This window comes from Mobula hypostoma, chromosome 22 (assembly GCF_963921235.1).
Source record: "Mobula hypostoma chromosome 22, sMobHyp1.1, whole genome shotgun sequence".
NCBI lineage: Eukaryota > Metazoa > Chordata > Chondrichthyes > Myliobatiformes > Myliobatidae > Mobula > Mobula hypostoma.
Window position 1 is genome coordinate 3,324,382 of NC_086118.1, and position 13,936 is coordinate 3,338,317.

The 13,936-nt window shown below is 43.3% G+C and overlaps 1 protein-coding gene across 1 annotated transcript in view; it reads right to left on the reverse strand.

The window, feature by feature from the left end:
• Window positions 1–495: 495 nt before the first annotated feature.
• The window catches only part of slc25a19 (solute carrier family 25 member 19), a 36,430-nt gene continuing 22,989 nt past the window's right edge, over window positions 496–13,936 (reverse strand). Inside the window, exons 5-6 of the mRNA XM_063030917.1 lie at window positions 2,969–3,099; window positions 496–1,668 (exon numbers count right to left, since the gene is read on the reverse strand). Of these exons, the coding sequence (XP_062886987.1) occupies window positions 1,420–1,668; window positions 2,969–3,099 (380 nt within the window). The 3' untranslated portion in view covers window positions 496–1,419. The remainder of the gene's footprint in view (window positions 1,669–2,968; window positions 3,100–13,936) is intronic.

The following is a 13,936-nucleotide window of genomic DNA, read 5'->3' on the forward strand; positions in this document are numbered from 1 at the left end:
CCAGCCTGTATTGCGTGTGTGTGTGTGTGTGTGTGTGTGTGTGTGGGGGGGGGGGGTATCTGAACAAATATATCCGTGTTGTAAGGGGAATTGTTAGTTAGTTTTGGTGGATCGGGCAGGAACAGTCACAGACAGACTGTTCCTGTTTGAGTGACTGAGTAAAGAGTTTGTACTTATACGGTCTTTGAGTGACTTTATCCGGATTCGACTTACACATACTTGTACTGGAGAGTGCTGCACAGAGGTGATACCTGTTGGTCAAGTGTTGAGTTGTGCCCTCTCCTCTCTATGCTGGAGGCTCGAATGAATGTTAAAAGATCCCTGTGCTAGCATTTGAAAAGCAACAAGCATTCTCTGCTCTGACAATATCCCTCCCTAACACTGTAATCAAAGTCACCCATCTTACATATGATGAAATTTTGTGCATAATATAACTGTTCCAAATCAGACAGCAATATTAGAGAGGAAGAACTTTACAACCAAACAGAATCCTCGACTTCACACTTTATTTATAAAATATACATAAATATTAAAAGTATAAACATTTTAATATATATTAAAATATATGCAATTTCAAAATAAGTTGCAGCAGAAACTGCACAGATTTGGCATTCACCTAAAATATTCCTTCTGTACTCTGAGGCTGCCAATGATTGTAGACAGTCCCTTGTATCACGTCTGCGTCACCACTGATACACACTTAGATTGTTCAGCCCTGGAGAGCATTGTTGAGCTTGGTCCAAGCCCAGTGTGTAGTTCTGGAAATCATTACAGAGGAAATGAGACTGTAGCTGGAGCAACAACAAACTGTTGGAGGAACTCAGCAGGTCATGCAGCCTCTGTGCGAGGAAAGGAGTTGTCAATGTGCTGAGCTCCTCCAGCACATTGCTATAATACCACCGTGTGAGATTCACAGCCAGCAGTTTGGAATCTCTTATAATAAGCAGTCACACAGAGCAATGTTAAAGCTCTGCATACCTCTGTCTACTCCCCACAACCGCACTCAAGTAAAAACAGCATTGACCCTAGAGGAAAAATTGACACCACTCAAGTACTGACAGGAGGCAGCAGACTTGGTGTGACATAATAGCGTTTGTATCAAGTATGTTTATGTAAATACCTGCATCCAAAATGACAAATCACCAAATAAATGCACCTCATTAGAAAATTAAATATTAATAACTTAAGCAATGGCACATTAAGCTGAATACAGGAATCCTCAGCAGGCACATGCTTCACACACAGTAACACATAGCTCTGCTCAGTTCTGCTTGACCCCAGAACAGCAGTACTACACTGTGGAACGGGACGACATCCCAAGAAAACATCATATTTCCTGAAGAATCCCAAGACTTGTGCACTCATTTGTCTGCACACAAAGCAAGAATCAGCAGCGGATTTGGGCCAGACAAGTGAAAATTAAGAGGAGTTGGCTGAATGTGATTGCTTGCCATTGAGACCTTTACTCAGTTGCTGCTGGTGTTCTGGGTCTCCCCTCAATCTGTAGTTGTTCAACATATTGCAGAAGAGTTCATACCAGAAAAATACAAGTCCAGTGGAAAAGGCAGCTTTTACCATGCTGGGTGACAAGCCCTTGTAGAATCCTCTCAGCCCCTCATTCTGAGCCACCTGAAACACACAATCCAGGAACCCTTTGTAGGTTTGTACCTGAAACACACAAGGACATGGGAGTTATCACTGGTACTCCTACCCTACTACATGTCATCTCCCCATGCCTACACCATGTTCTCCATCCTTGAGCCATCCCAACCCACTGTACCCTGCAGTGACTCATTTTGTCCTGTGTACTGAAACTATTGTGTTCAGTTCTGCACATTGTTGTCAACCCGAGGATGCTTCTGGAAATGATAGTGACGTTGAGTGTGTTGTTAGGCACCTGGTCTAGTCTGCTGTACCCGACTGCAATTGACAAAGTGGCGAGTTTCCTTCACTAAGGCATCAGCTATCTTTTTACACAGATATTCCAATGTTTAGAAACCTACAGCACAATACAGGCTCCTTGGCCCACAATGCTGTGCCGAACATGTACTTACTTTAGAAATGACCTAGAGTTACCCATAGCCCTCTATTTTTCTAAGCTCCATGTACCTATCCAGGAGTCTCTTAAAAGACCCTATTGTATCTCTCCACCACCATCGCTGGCAGCCCATTCTCCACTCTCTGCCTAAAAAAACTTGCCCCTGACATCTCCTCTGTACCTGCTTCCAAGCACCTTAAACCTGTGCCTTCTAGTATTAGCCATATTTGTGGTCACTTAACAAGATTATATTTGTTAAAAAACAATTGCACTCTCAAAATGGTAGAATGTTTAAGTGTCACATTTTCTGGATGATTATTAGTCAGTTATACCTCCAAGAGGTCCACACACTTGTCGTTGGGTTTGGAGGCTTGTGTGCCTCAATGACCCAGAGAGCGATGCTGGCTGGAGTCAAGGCTTTACGGTAGGGTCACCCATGGCAAAAAGGTCGAAGGCTAGGAGCCAGACTAAGGGTGGTCCTCCAGGTTCAGGAGTTCAACTCAGGGTTAACAACCCTAACCGGTCAAACAAAACTGTCACAGAAACAGCAAAGAAGAATCCTTCTACATCTGTGTGCAACAGCATGATGGCCAAGAACAGAGAGAGATGGAAGATATTCATTGTTGCCTCGAATGCCCACAGGCGTAACAGGCAATAAGTCAGTCATAGTTCTGCAGACACAGCAACAGCACAGATATGTGAGAAAGAATGACTCACTGGAGCAAGGTGCAGCATGTTCAGCTAGGTTGACCTCAGTATTAATCTTTACTCTTAATAGACTACCAGGCACATGTATTGGGCTATGAATGATAGTATGTAAGTGCAATTGTCAGCAGCCATGTAATGTGCTGACACAACAATGGAATCACAGTACTACAATGAGAATATCTTGTCAAGCAGAATAAAAGGCACAGGCCTGCAATTCCTCACCTGTCCGAAGGCGGCTCGAGCCTGCTGAAAGCCATCTACCTGCAGTCTCTTCTTTAGAAGGTCAAAGGGGTACGTAAGAGTTTTACTGATGATCCCTGCACATCCACCACACACGAGATTCTGTATATTACCTTAGAAAAAAAGGAACAAACAAGTGAAAGGGATAATTCTTCCTTTTAAAGCAGCACACGCAAAAATGAGGAACTCAGTATGTCAGGCAACATCTATAGAAATGAATAAACAGTCAACGTTTCCGGCCAAGACCCTTCTTTGGGACTGGAAAGGAAGAGGGAAGATGACAAACAAAAAGGTGGAGGAGCAGGAAGGAGGATAGTTAGAAGGTGATAAGTGATGCCAGGTGGACAATTCTGATTTGATGGAGACAGATGTGAAAGCACAGAGGAACATCTGGAGAAATTTCTGAAACGCAGGTTTCGCTGCCGTTGTTACTGCGCGATCGAGAAATCTTCCAAGGGAAGGCCTCAAAATCCCCGGGTTTGCCTGCTGCTGGCAACCAAGATTGAGGTCGAATCGTTCGGATAGAGATGGTGCTGGGTACTCGGTGTCGGAGAGCTGATCGGAGGCTCGAAGTTTTTCAGACAACTCGGACTGTGGTCGGACATGGCAGGGAGAGTTTCTCTTCCTTCTCCCATCTGCGTGAGATGTGGGACATTTGAGAGACTTTGAACTTTTTACTGTGCTCATGGACTTCTTCATCAAGTTATGGTATTGTTGCACTGTTGTAACTATATGTTATAATTATGTGGTTTTGTTAGTTTTTTCAGTCTTGGTCTGTCCTGTGTTTTGTGATATCACTCCAGAAGAAATATTGTATCGTTTCTTAATGCATGCATTACTAAATGACAATAAAAGAGGACTGCGTGTCTATAATCTAATCTAATCTAGATGGGAAAGCTACAGGGCTGGAGGAGAAGGAATCAGATAGGAGAGAGGACAATGGGAGAAAGAGAAAGACGGGCACCCAGGGGAGATGAAGGCAAATTCATTGCGGAGGCATTAGCGATGATCTTTTAAAAGTCGATAGATTCTGGCATGGTTCCGGAGGACTGGAAGATTGCAAATGTCACTCCGCTATTTAAGAAGGGGGCAAGGAAGCAAAAAGGAAATTATAGACCCGTTAGCTTGACATTGGTGGTTGGGAAATTGTTGGAGTTGATTATCAAGGATGAGGTTACAGAGTAACTGGAGGCATATGACAAGATAGGCAGAACTCAGCATGGATTCCTTAAAGGAAAATCCTGCCTGACCAACCTATTAAAATTTTTTGAGGAAATTACCAGTAGGCTAGACAAGGGAGATGTAGTGGATGTTGTATATTTGGAGTTTCAGAAGGCCTTTGACAAGTTGCCACACATGAGGCTACTTAACAAGATAAGAGCCCATGGAATTACGGGAAAGTTACATACGTGGATAGAGCGTTGACTGATTGGCAGGAAACAGAGAGTGGGAATAAAGGGATCCTATTCTGGTTGGCTGCCGGGTACCAGTGGTGTTCCACAGGGGTCCGTGTTGGGGCCGCTTCTTTTTACATTGTACATCAATGATTTGGATTATGGAATAATAATAACTTTGTGGCTAAGTTTGCTGATGATATGAAGATAGGTGGAGGGGCCGGTAGTGCTGAGGAAACGGAGAATCTGCGGAGAGACTTGGTTAGATTGGAAGAATGGGCAGAGAAGTGGCAAATGAAGTACAATGTTGGAAAGTGTATGGTTATGCACTTTGGCAGAAATAATAAACGGGCAGACTACTATTTAAATGGGGAAAGAATTCAAAGTTCTGAGATGCAATGGGACTTGGGAATCCTCGTACAGGATACCCTTAAAGCTAACCTCCAGGTTGAGTCAGTAGTGAAGAAGGCGAATGCAATGTTAGCATTCATTTCTAGAGGAATAGAGTATAGGAGCAGGGATGTGATGTTGAGGCTCTATAAGGCACTGGTGAGACCTCACTTGGAGTACTGTGGGCAGTTTTGGTCTCCTTATTTAAGAAAGGATGTGCTGACGTTGGAGAGGGTACAGTGAAGATTCACTAGAATGATTCTGGGAATGAGAGGTTTAACATATGAGGAACGTTTGTCTGCTCTTGGACTGTATTCCTTGGAGTTCAGAAGAATGAGGGGAGACCTCATAGAAACATTTCGAATGTTGAAAGGCATGGACAGAGTGGATGTGGCAAAGTTATTTCCCATGATGGGGGAGTCTAGTACGAGAGGGCATGACTTAAGGATTGAAGGGCGCCCATTCAGAACAGAAATGCGAAGAAATTTTTTTAGTCAGAGGGTCGTGAATCTATGGAATTTGTTGCCACGGGCAGCAGTGGAGGCCAAGTCATTGGGTGTATTTAAGGCAGAGATTGATAGGTATCTGAGTAGCCAGGGCATCAAAGGTTATGGTGAGAAGGCAGGGGAGTGGGACTAAATGGGAGAATGGATCAGCTCATGATAAAATGGCGGAGCAGACTCGATGGGCCAAATGGCCGATTTCTGTTCCTTTGTCTTATGGTCAAATGGGGAGATGTTGGCAAATGAGGAGAAGAGGCAAGAAGCCAGAGGGGAAAATGGAAAAAGAAGGGAGGGTGAGTGAATTTTTTTTATAAAGCAGAAAGACCCATCAACGTCCATGCCATCAGTTTGGTGACTACCCAGACAGAATTTAAGGTGTTATTCCTCCACCCTAAGAATACCCTTATTGTGGCAGAAGAGAAGGCCATAGACTGTCAGGTCAAAACTGGAATAAGGTTAGGAATCAAAATGGTTGGCCACTGGGAAATTCTGCTTTTGGTGGATGGAATGCATGTGCTCAACAAAACAGACCCAAATTTACATCGGGTTTCACCAACGTAGGAGGCCACATCAGGAGCAATGAATACAAAAGATGACCCCAGGTGAAATGTTGTCTCACCTAGGAGGACTGTTTGGGGCCCTGGAGGTAAATGGGCAGGTGTAGCAGTTTGATCACTTGCAAGGGTATGTGCCAGGAGGGAGAGTGGTGGGGATGGATGAATAGACAAGGGAACCGCAGAGAGAGTGGTACCTGCAGAAAGCAGGTGGGGGAGAGGATGAAGCAATACTCTGCTTCAGTATTCACTACGGAAAGGGATCTTGTTGATCGTAGGGATGACTCACAGCAGACTGAAAAACTTCAGCACGTACATATTAAGGAAGAGGATGTGCTGGAGCTTTTGGAAAGCATCAAGTTGGATAAGTCACTGGGACCAGATGGGATGTATCCCAGGCTACATGTGGGAAGCGAGGGGGATTGCTGAGCCTCTGATGATGATCTTTGCATCATCAATGAGAACGGGAGAGGTTCCGGAGAATTGGAGGGTTGCGGATGTTGTTCCCTTATTCAAGAAAGGGAGTAGAGATAGCCCAGGAAATTATAGGCCAGTGAGTCTTACTTCAGTGGTTGATGGAGAAGATACTGAGAGGCAGGATTTATGAACATTTGGAGAGGTATAATATGATTAGGAATAGTCAGCATGGCTTTGTCAAAGGCAGTTCATGCCTTACAAGCCTGATTGAGGATGTGACTAAACACATTGATGATGGTAGAGCAGTAGATGTAGTGTATATGGATTTTGGCAAGGCATTTGATAAGGTACCCCATGCAAGGCTTATTGACAAAGTAAGGAAGCATGGGATCCAAGGGGACATTGCTTTGTGGATCCAGAACTGGCTTGCCCACAGAAGGCAAAGAGTGGTTGTAGATGGGTCATATTCTGCATGGAAGTCGGTGACCAGTGGTGTGCCTCAGGGATCTGTTCTGGGACCCCTACCCTTCGTGATTTTTATAAATGACCTGGATGAGGAAGTGGAGGGATGGGTTCGTAAATTTGCTGATGACACAAGGGTTGGAGGTGTTGTGGATAGTGTAGAGGTTACAGCGGGACATTGATAGGATGCAAAACTGGGCTGAAAATTGGCAGATGGAGTTCAACCCAGATAAGTGTGAGGTGGTTCATTTTGGTATGTCAAGTATGAAGGCAGAAAATAGTATTAATGGTAAGACTCTTGGCAGTGTGGAGGATCAGAGGGATCTTGGGGTCCGAGTCCATAGGACACTCAAAGCTGCTACATAGGTTGACTCTGAGGTTATGAAGGCATACAATGCATTGGCCTTCATCAACCGTGGGATTGAGTTTAAAAGCAGAGAGGTAATCTTGCGGCTATCTAGGACCCTGGTCAGACCCCACTTGGAGTACTGTGCTCAATTCTGGTCGCCTCACTATAGGAAGGATGTGGAAACCATAGAAAGGGTGCAAAGGAGATTTACAAGGATGTTGCCTGTATTGGGGAGCATGCCTTACGAGAATAGGTCGAGTGAACTTGACCTTTTCTCCATGAAGCGACAGACGATGAGAGGTGACCTGTTGGAGGTGTACAAGATAATGAGAGGCATTGGTCGTGTGGATAGTCAAAGGCTTTTTGCCAGGGCTGAAATGGCTAGCACGAGAGGGCACAGTTTTAAGGTGCTTGGAAGTAGGTACAGAGGAGATGTCAGGGGTAAGTTTCTTTTACGCAGAGAGTGGTGAGTACGTGGAATGGGCTGCCGGCGACGGCAGTGGAGGCAGAAATGATCGAGTCTTTTAAGAGACTCCTGGATAGGTACATGGAGCTTAGAAAAATAGAGGGCTATGGGTAAGCCTAGATAGTTCTAGGTAAGGACATGTTCAGCACAGCTTTGTGGGCCGAAGGGCCTGCATTGTGCCGTAGGTTTTCTATATTTCTAGGAGGAGGTCAAGATGTTTGGTATAGGATCCCATTGAAGATGGCATAAATTGTGGAGAATGTGTTGAATGTGAAGATTCATGGGTCAGTAGGTGAGGACAATCCCTGTTAAGGCAGTGAGAAGATGAGGTGAGTGTGGATGTTTAGGAAATGGAGGAGATGTGGGTGAGGGCAGCATTAACGGTGGAGAAATGGAAAAATGGAAACCCTGTTCTTTGAATAAAGACAACATCTCTGATGTCCTGAGAACAGATGCAGCAGAGATGATGGAATTGAGAAGAAGGAATAGCATTTTTACAGGAGGCAGGGTGGGAAGAGGTATAGTTAAGATAGACATGGGAATTGATAAGTTTATAAAAGATACTGGTAGACAGTCTGTCTCTAGAGGTGGAGACAGAGAGATTGAGAAAGGGGAGGGAGGTGTCAGAGATGGACTAAGTGAATTTAAGGGCAGGATGGAAATTAGAGGCGAAGTTGATGAAATTAAAATTCTCATCATGGGCGCATGAAGCAGCACCAATGCAGTCGTCAATGTAGTGCAGGTCCTTTTCTGGATATTTGAACAAAAAAAGAATGTAGTTCAGTGTCAGCTGAAGCCAGATAGGAAGCTGAATGACTGATGAATCCTGGAACTGAAATAAGATGATAAAATATCACTATTTTCACCATTGGGGAGATGTCCCCAATATCCAGGTCAATAGTCTCTCAGAGCAATGACTAAAACGGACGATTAGGTCATTACTGAATTGCTGTTTGGTATCTTGCTGAAAGCCTGTCACCAGACTCCCTGTATTACAGCAGAGAGACAAGGCTTCTAAGAGATACCGGCACCATTAAGAAGTGTCTTCGAGGGTGACATCATCATCCAGAATGGCAGCTTAAATCAACAGCTCCTCCGGAAAAATGCAAATTTTGCTCTGTTAATCCATCAAATATAAGATCGTCCAAAAATATCTGAATTGATAAGGGGGGCAAGAATGGGGAAAAAGAATGGAGATAAAATGCATCACTGTGGAGCCTATGGAAGAGAGAGGTACAACGAGCGGCTCTCCTACACATTCAGGCGAAGTGGCAAATAGGATAAAAATTCTGGAAGAGATAAGGGAAGTCCAAAAAGATATAAAACAGCAACTAAACGATATAAAGTCAGAGCTCACCAATGTCAATCAGAAAATAGCGGTGGTTGAGACTCGGATTGAGAAGGTGGAAGATCGCGTGCAAAACGTGGAACGGATACTAAGTAAGAGGATAAAAATATTAAATCAACAGGAGAGTAAATTGCTTGACCAGGAGGGAAGATTGTGACAGAAAAATATCAGGATTTATAATATTCCTGAAGGAGCGGAGGGATTGTCGATGACAGTGTTTGTAGAAAAGTTGCTGCAGGAAGCGCTGGAGATTCCAACTATGGAGATTGAAATTCAGGGCGCATCGTGCACTCGTCCCGAGGCCTCCCAAAGACAGAGAAAGTAAGCCACACTCGATAGTACTTAGATTTCTTCGATTCCAGAGCAAGGCGGAGATTCTACGAAGGGCCTGGGGTAAGAGGAGGGTGTTTTGGAACGGGAAGTTAATATACTTTGATCAAGATTACCCCCCGGCGGTCCTACAGAAACGGAAGGAATATTCCAAAGCGAAACAAATATTAAATCAAGAAAAGATTAAATTCCAAACCCCGTACCTCCCCGCTAAACCGAGAGTATTTTACGAAGGAGGGATACAGCTATATCAGACGGTGGAAGAGGCGACTACAAACATGAGGAACAGAGGGCTGCCCATTAGCGTGGTCAAACCGAGGGAAAGTCTGGCTGAGCAGTTATCTCGATCTGCTTGGGAAATAATAAGAGAACCGAGAAAGCAGGGGATGGGAGGAGGACAAGAGGATATTAGGAAGGGACTGTGAGTTCTCCGAAGACAGCCCTCACCTCCTCCAGAAGAGCCGTAAGGTTTGGCTAACTTTAAAAGTGCTGATAAACTAAACAGAAGCAAAAATAGATGGTGATATACCTATCTCAGGGAATACGTATTATAATGTGGATTTTATATTACTCAATTTTTTTTTTATTCATTCATTCACTCCTTTTCCCCCACCTAAATGAGAATATACAGTAGCATGCAAAAGTTTGGGCACCCCTGGTCAAAATATCTGTGACTGTGAATAGCTAAGCGAGTAAAAAATGAATTGATTTCCAAAAGGCATAAAGTTAAAGATTACACATTTCTTTAATATTTTAAGCAAGAAAACTTTTTTATTTCCATCTTTTACAGTTTCAAAATAACAAAAAAGGAAAAGGGCTTGAAGCAAAAGTTTGGGCACCCTGCATGGCAGTACTTAGTAACACCCCCTTTGGCAAGTATCATAGCTTATAAATACTTCTTGTAGCCAGCTAAGAGTCTTTCAATTCTTGTTTGGGGGATTTTCGCCCATTCTTCCTTGCAAAAGGCTTCTAGTTCTGTGAGATTCTTGAGCCATCTTGCATGCACTGCTCTTTTGAGGTCTATCCACAGATTCTCAATGATGTTTAGGTTGTGGGACTGTGAGGGCCATGGCAAAACCTTCAGCTTGCGCCTCTTGAGGTAGTCCATTGTGAATTTTGAGGTGTGTTTAGGTTCTTTATCTGTTGTAGAAACCATCCTCTTTTCAGCTTCAGCTTTTTTTTACAGACGGTGTGATGCTTGCTTCCAGAATTTGCTAATATTTAATTGAATTCATTCTTCCCTCTACCAGTAAATGTTCCCCATGCCACTGGCTGAAACACAAGCCCAAAGCATGATCGATCCACTCCCGTGCTTAACAGTTGGAGAGGGGTTCTTTTCATGAAATTCTGCACCCTTTTTTCTCCAAACATACCTTTGCTCATTGCGGCCAAAAAGTTCTACTCAAAAGGTTCAAAGGAACATCTAAACAAGCCTGATGCATTTTGGAAACAAGTCCTGTGGACTGATGAAGTTAAAGTGAAGTACTGCCATGCAGGGTGCCCAAACTTTTGCTTTGGGGCCCTTTTACTTTTTTTGTTATTTTGAAACTGTAAAAGATGGAAATAAAAAAAGTTTTCTTGCTTAAAATATTAAAGAAATGTGTCATCTTTAACTTCATGCCTTTTGGAAATCAGTTCATCTTTGATTCGCTTAGCTATTCACAGTAACAGAAATTTTGACCAGGGGTGCCCGAAGTTTTGCATGCCACTGTATATGGGAGGAATACACAGGGATATCATTTCTGTGTAACAGACATAGATTTTTAAACTTACTTTTATAGGTACTGCAGCGGGGGCCCTCAACTCACAGGTAGGAGGGGCTATCCTCCACGGCTAGGCGTTTCTTCTAGCTCAACCCAGGGTCATCTAGAGACCCCAGCCTTGGAATCACACCTTTGTTACCTTTTTTTTTATTATTCGCGTTTCTTGATTCTTATTTGTTCAGGGAGTAGATTGATTAAGTTATATTCTGCAAATCTCAATGATATACTAACAGATAAATACACATGGCTAAGGACAAAGTAAAATTCATTTATTTTAATGTTAATGGGCTGTTAAATCCAATCAAACACAGTAAAATTCTATCAAAAATGAAAAAAGAACAAGCCCATGTAATATATTTACAGGAAACTCACTTAAGTGATAATGAGCATGGAAAATTAAAGAGAATGGGCTTCACTAATTTGTTTTTCTCCTCATATAAATCAGGACACAGAACAGGAGTTGCTATTCTCATCTCAAGCAAGCTAAATTTTAAAAAGTATTCGAAATGGGAGATAAGGAGGGCAGATATATTCTGGTAAGGGGGAATGTAGACGGAAATTCAGTTACTTTATTGAATATATACACACCCCCCAGGAAGTGGTATTAATTTCTTCCAGAAAATTACTAATATTATGGTAACAGAAGGTCTCTTGATATGTGGGGGAGACTTAAATTTGCAGTTACAACCAAAGTTAGACTCATCCAATAGAAAAACTTACGAAACAAAGTCCTTACATAAGAAAGTTAACACTCTTTTGGAAAATGTTGGTCTAATTGCTATATGGAGGGACCTTTTCCCCGACAGAAGGGATTACACTCATTATTCTTCCCCCCATTCCGTATATACAAGATTAGACTATTTCATAACATTTGGAAAAGATCAAGACAAAATAATCACCTGTGGAATTGGGACAATAGATGTAAGTGACCATGCACCTATATATTTATCTGTTGATTTTGACCTACAACCAAAGAATACTATTTGGAAACTAAATTCAAGTTTACTCAATGATTCCTATTTTAAGGAAAAAATTAAAAAAGGAATCAGTCTTTACTTAGAATTCAATGATAATAGAGAGGTTTCACCTCCCATTCTATGGGATACTCTGAAGGCTGTCTTAAGAGGGAAAATTATAGCAAAATCTTCATATAAGAAAAAAAATGATATTGTATTTGTAACTAGGGGCCGTACACAATTCTGATTTGATGGAGACAGACGTGAGAAGCACAGAGGAACATCTGGAGAAATTTCTGAAATGCCCGGTTCGCTGCCGCTGCTACTGTGCGATTGAGAATCTCCGGAGGGAAAGCCCCAAAATCCCCGGCTTTGCCTGCTGCTGGCGACCGAAGCTGGGGTCGAAGCGTTCGGCAGAGATGGTGCTCGGTACTCGGTGTCGGAGGGCTGATCAGAGTTTGAAGTTGTCGGACGACTCGGAGTCGGACTGTAGTCGGGCATGGCAGGGAGAGTTTTCTTCCTTCTCCAGTCTGCGTGAGGTGTGGGACTTTCAAGAGACATTGAACTTTTTTTACTGTGCCATGGCCTGTTCTTCATCGAGTTATGGTATTGTTGCACTGTTGCATATGTTATAATTATGTGGTTTTAGTTAGTTTTTCAGTCTTGGTCTGTTCTGTGTTTCTGTGATATCACACCGGAGGAATATTGTATCATTTCTTAATGCATGCATTACTAAATGACAATAAAAGAGGACTGCGTATCCTCATAATCTAAAAAAAATCTAAAAAATAAGGAATAAAACATTAGAGGAATTACAAAATAAGCTGAAGGAACTAGAAAAAAAAACACAAATTGAGTTTGGCACAGGATCGTTAGAGGAAATTTTAAAAATTCAGAATGAAATTAATAGTTTGGCGTCACAAGAAATCAGAAAAAACAATGTTTCTGAAACAGAGACACTATGAAAGTGGATCAAAATCTATGAAAATACTGGCATGGAAACTGAAAAAAAAATAGCAGAAAATATAATTCATAGAATTAGGGATCCAAGAACAAAAGTGATAAAAAAATAAGCTCAGTGAAATTCAAAGTTGCTGGTGAACGCAGCAGGCCAAGCAGCATCTATAGGAAGAGGTGCAGTCGACGTTTCAGGCCGAGACCCTTCGTCAGGACTAACTGAAGGAAGAGTGAGTAAGGGATTTGAAAGCTGGAGGGGGAGGGGGAGATCCAAAATGATAGGAGAAGACAGGAGGGGGAGGGATGGAGCCGAGAGCTGGACAGGTGATAGGCAGAAGGGGATACGAGAGGATCATGGGACAGGAGGTCCGGGAAGAAAGACAAGGGTGGGGGGGTGACCCAGAGGATGGGCAAGAGGTATATTCAGAGGGACAGAGGGAGAAAAAGGAGAGTGAGAGAAAGAATGTGTGCATAAAAAAGAGTAACAGATGGGGTACGAGGGGGAGGTGGGGCCTAGCGGAAGTTAGAGAAGTCAATGTTCATGCCATCAGGTTGGAGGCTACCCATACGGAATATAAGGTGTTGTTCCTCCAACCTGAGTGTGGCTTCATCTTTACAGTAGAGGAGGCCGTGGATAGACATGTCAGAATGGGAATGGGATGTGGAATTAAAATGTGTGGCCACTGGGAGATCCTGCTTTCTCTGGCGGACAGAGCGTAGATGTTCAGCAAAGCGGTCTCCCAGTCTGCGTCGGGTCTCACCAATATATAAAAGGCCACATCGGGAGCACCGGACGCAGTATATCACCCCAGTCGACTCACAGGTGAAGTGATGCCTCACCTGGAAGGACTGTTTGGGGCCCTGAATGGTGGTAAGGGAGGAAGTGTAAGGGCATGTGTAGCACTTGTTCCGCTTACACGGATAAGTGCCAGGAGGGAGATCAGTGGGGAGGGATGGGGGGGACGAATGGACAAGGGAGTTGTGTAGGGAGCGATCCCTGCGGAATGCAGAGAGAGGGGGGGAGGGAAAGATATGCTTAGTGGTGGGATCCCGTTGGAGGT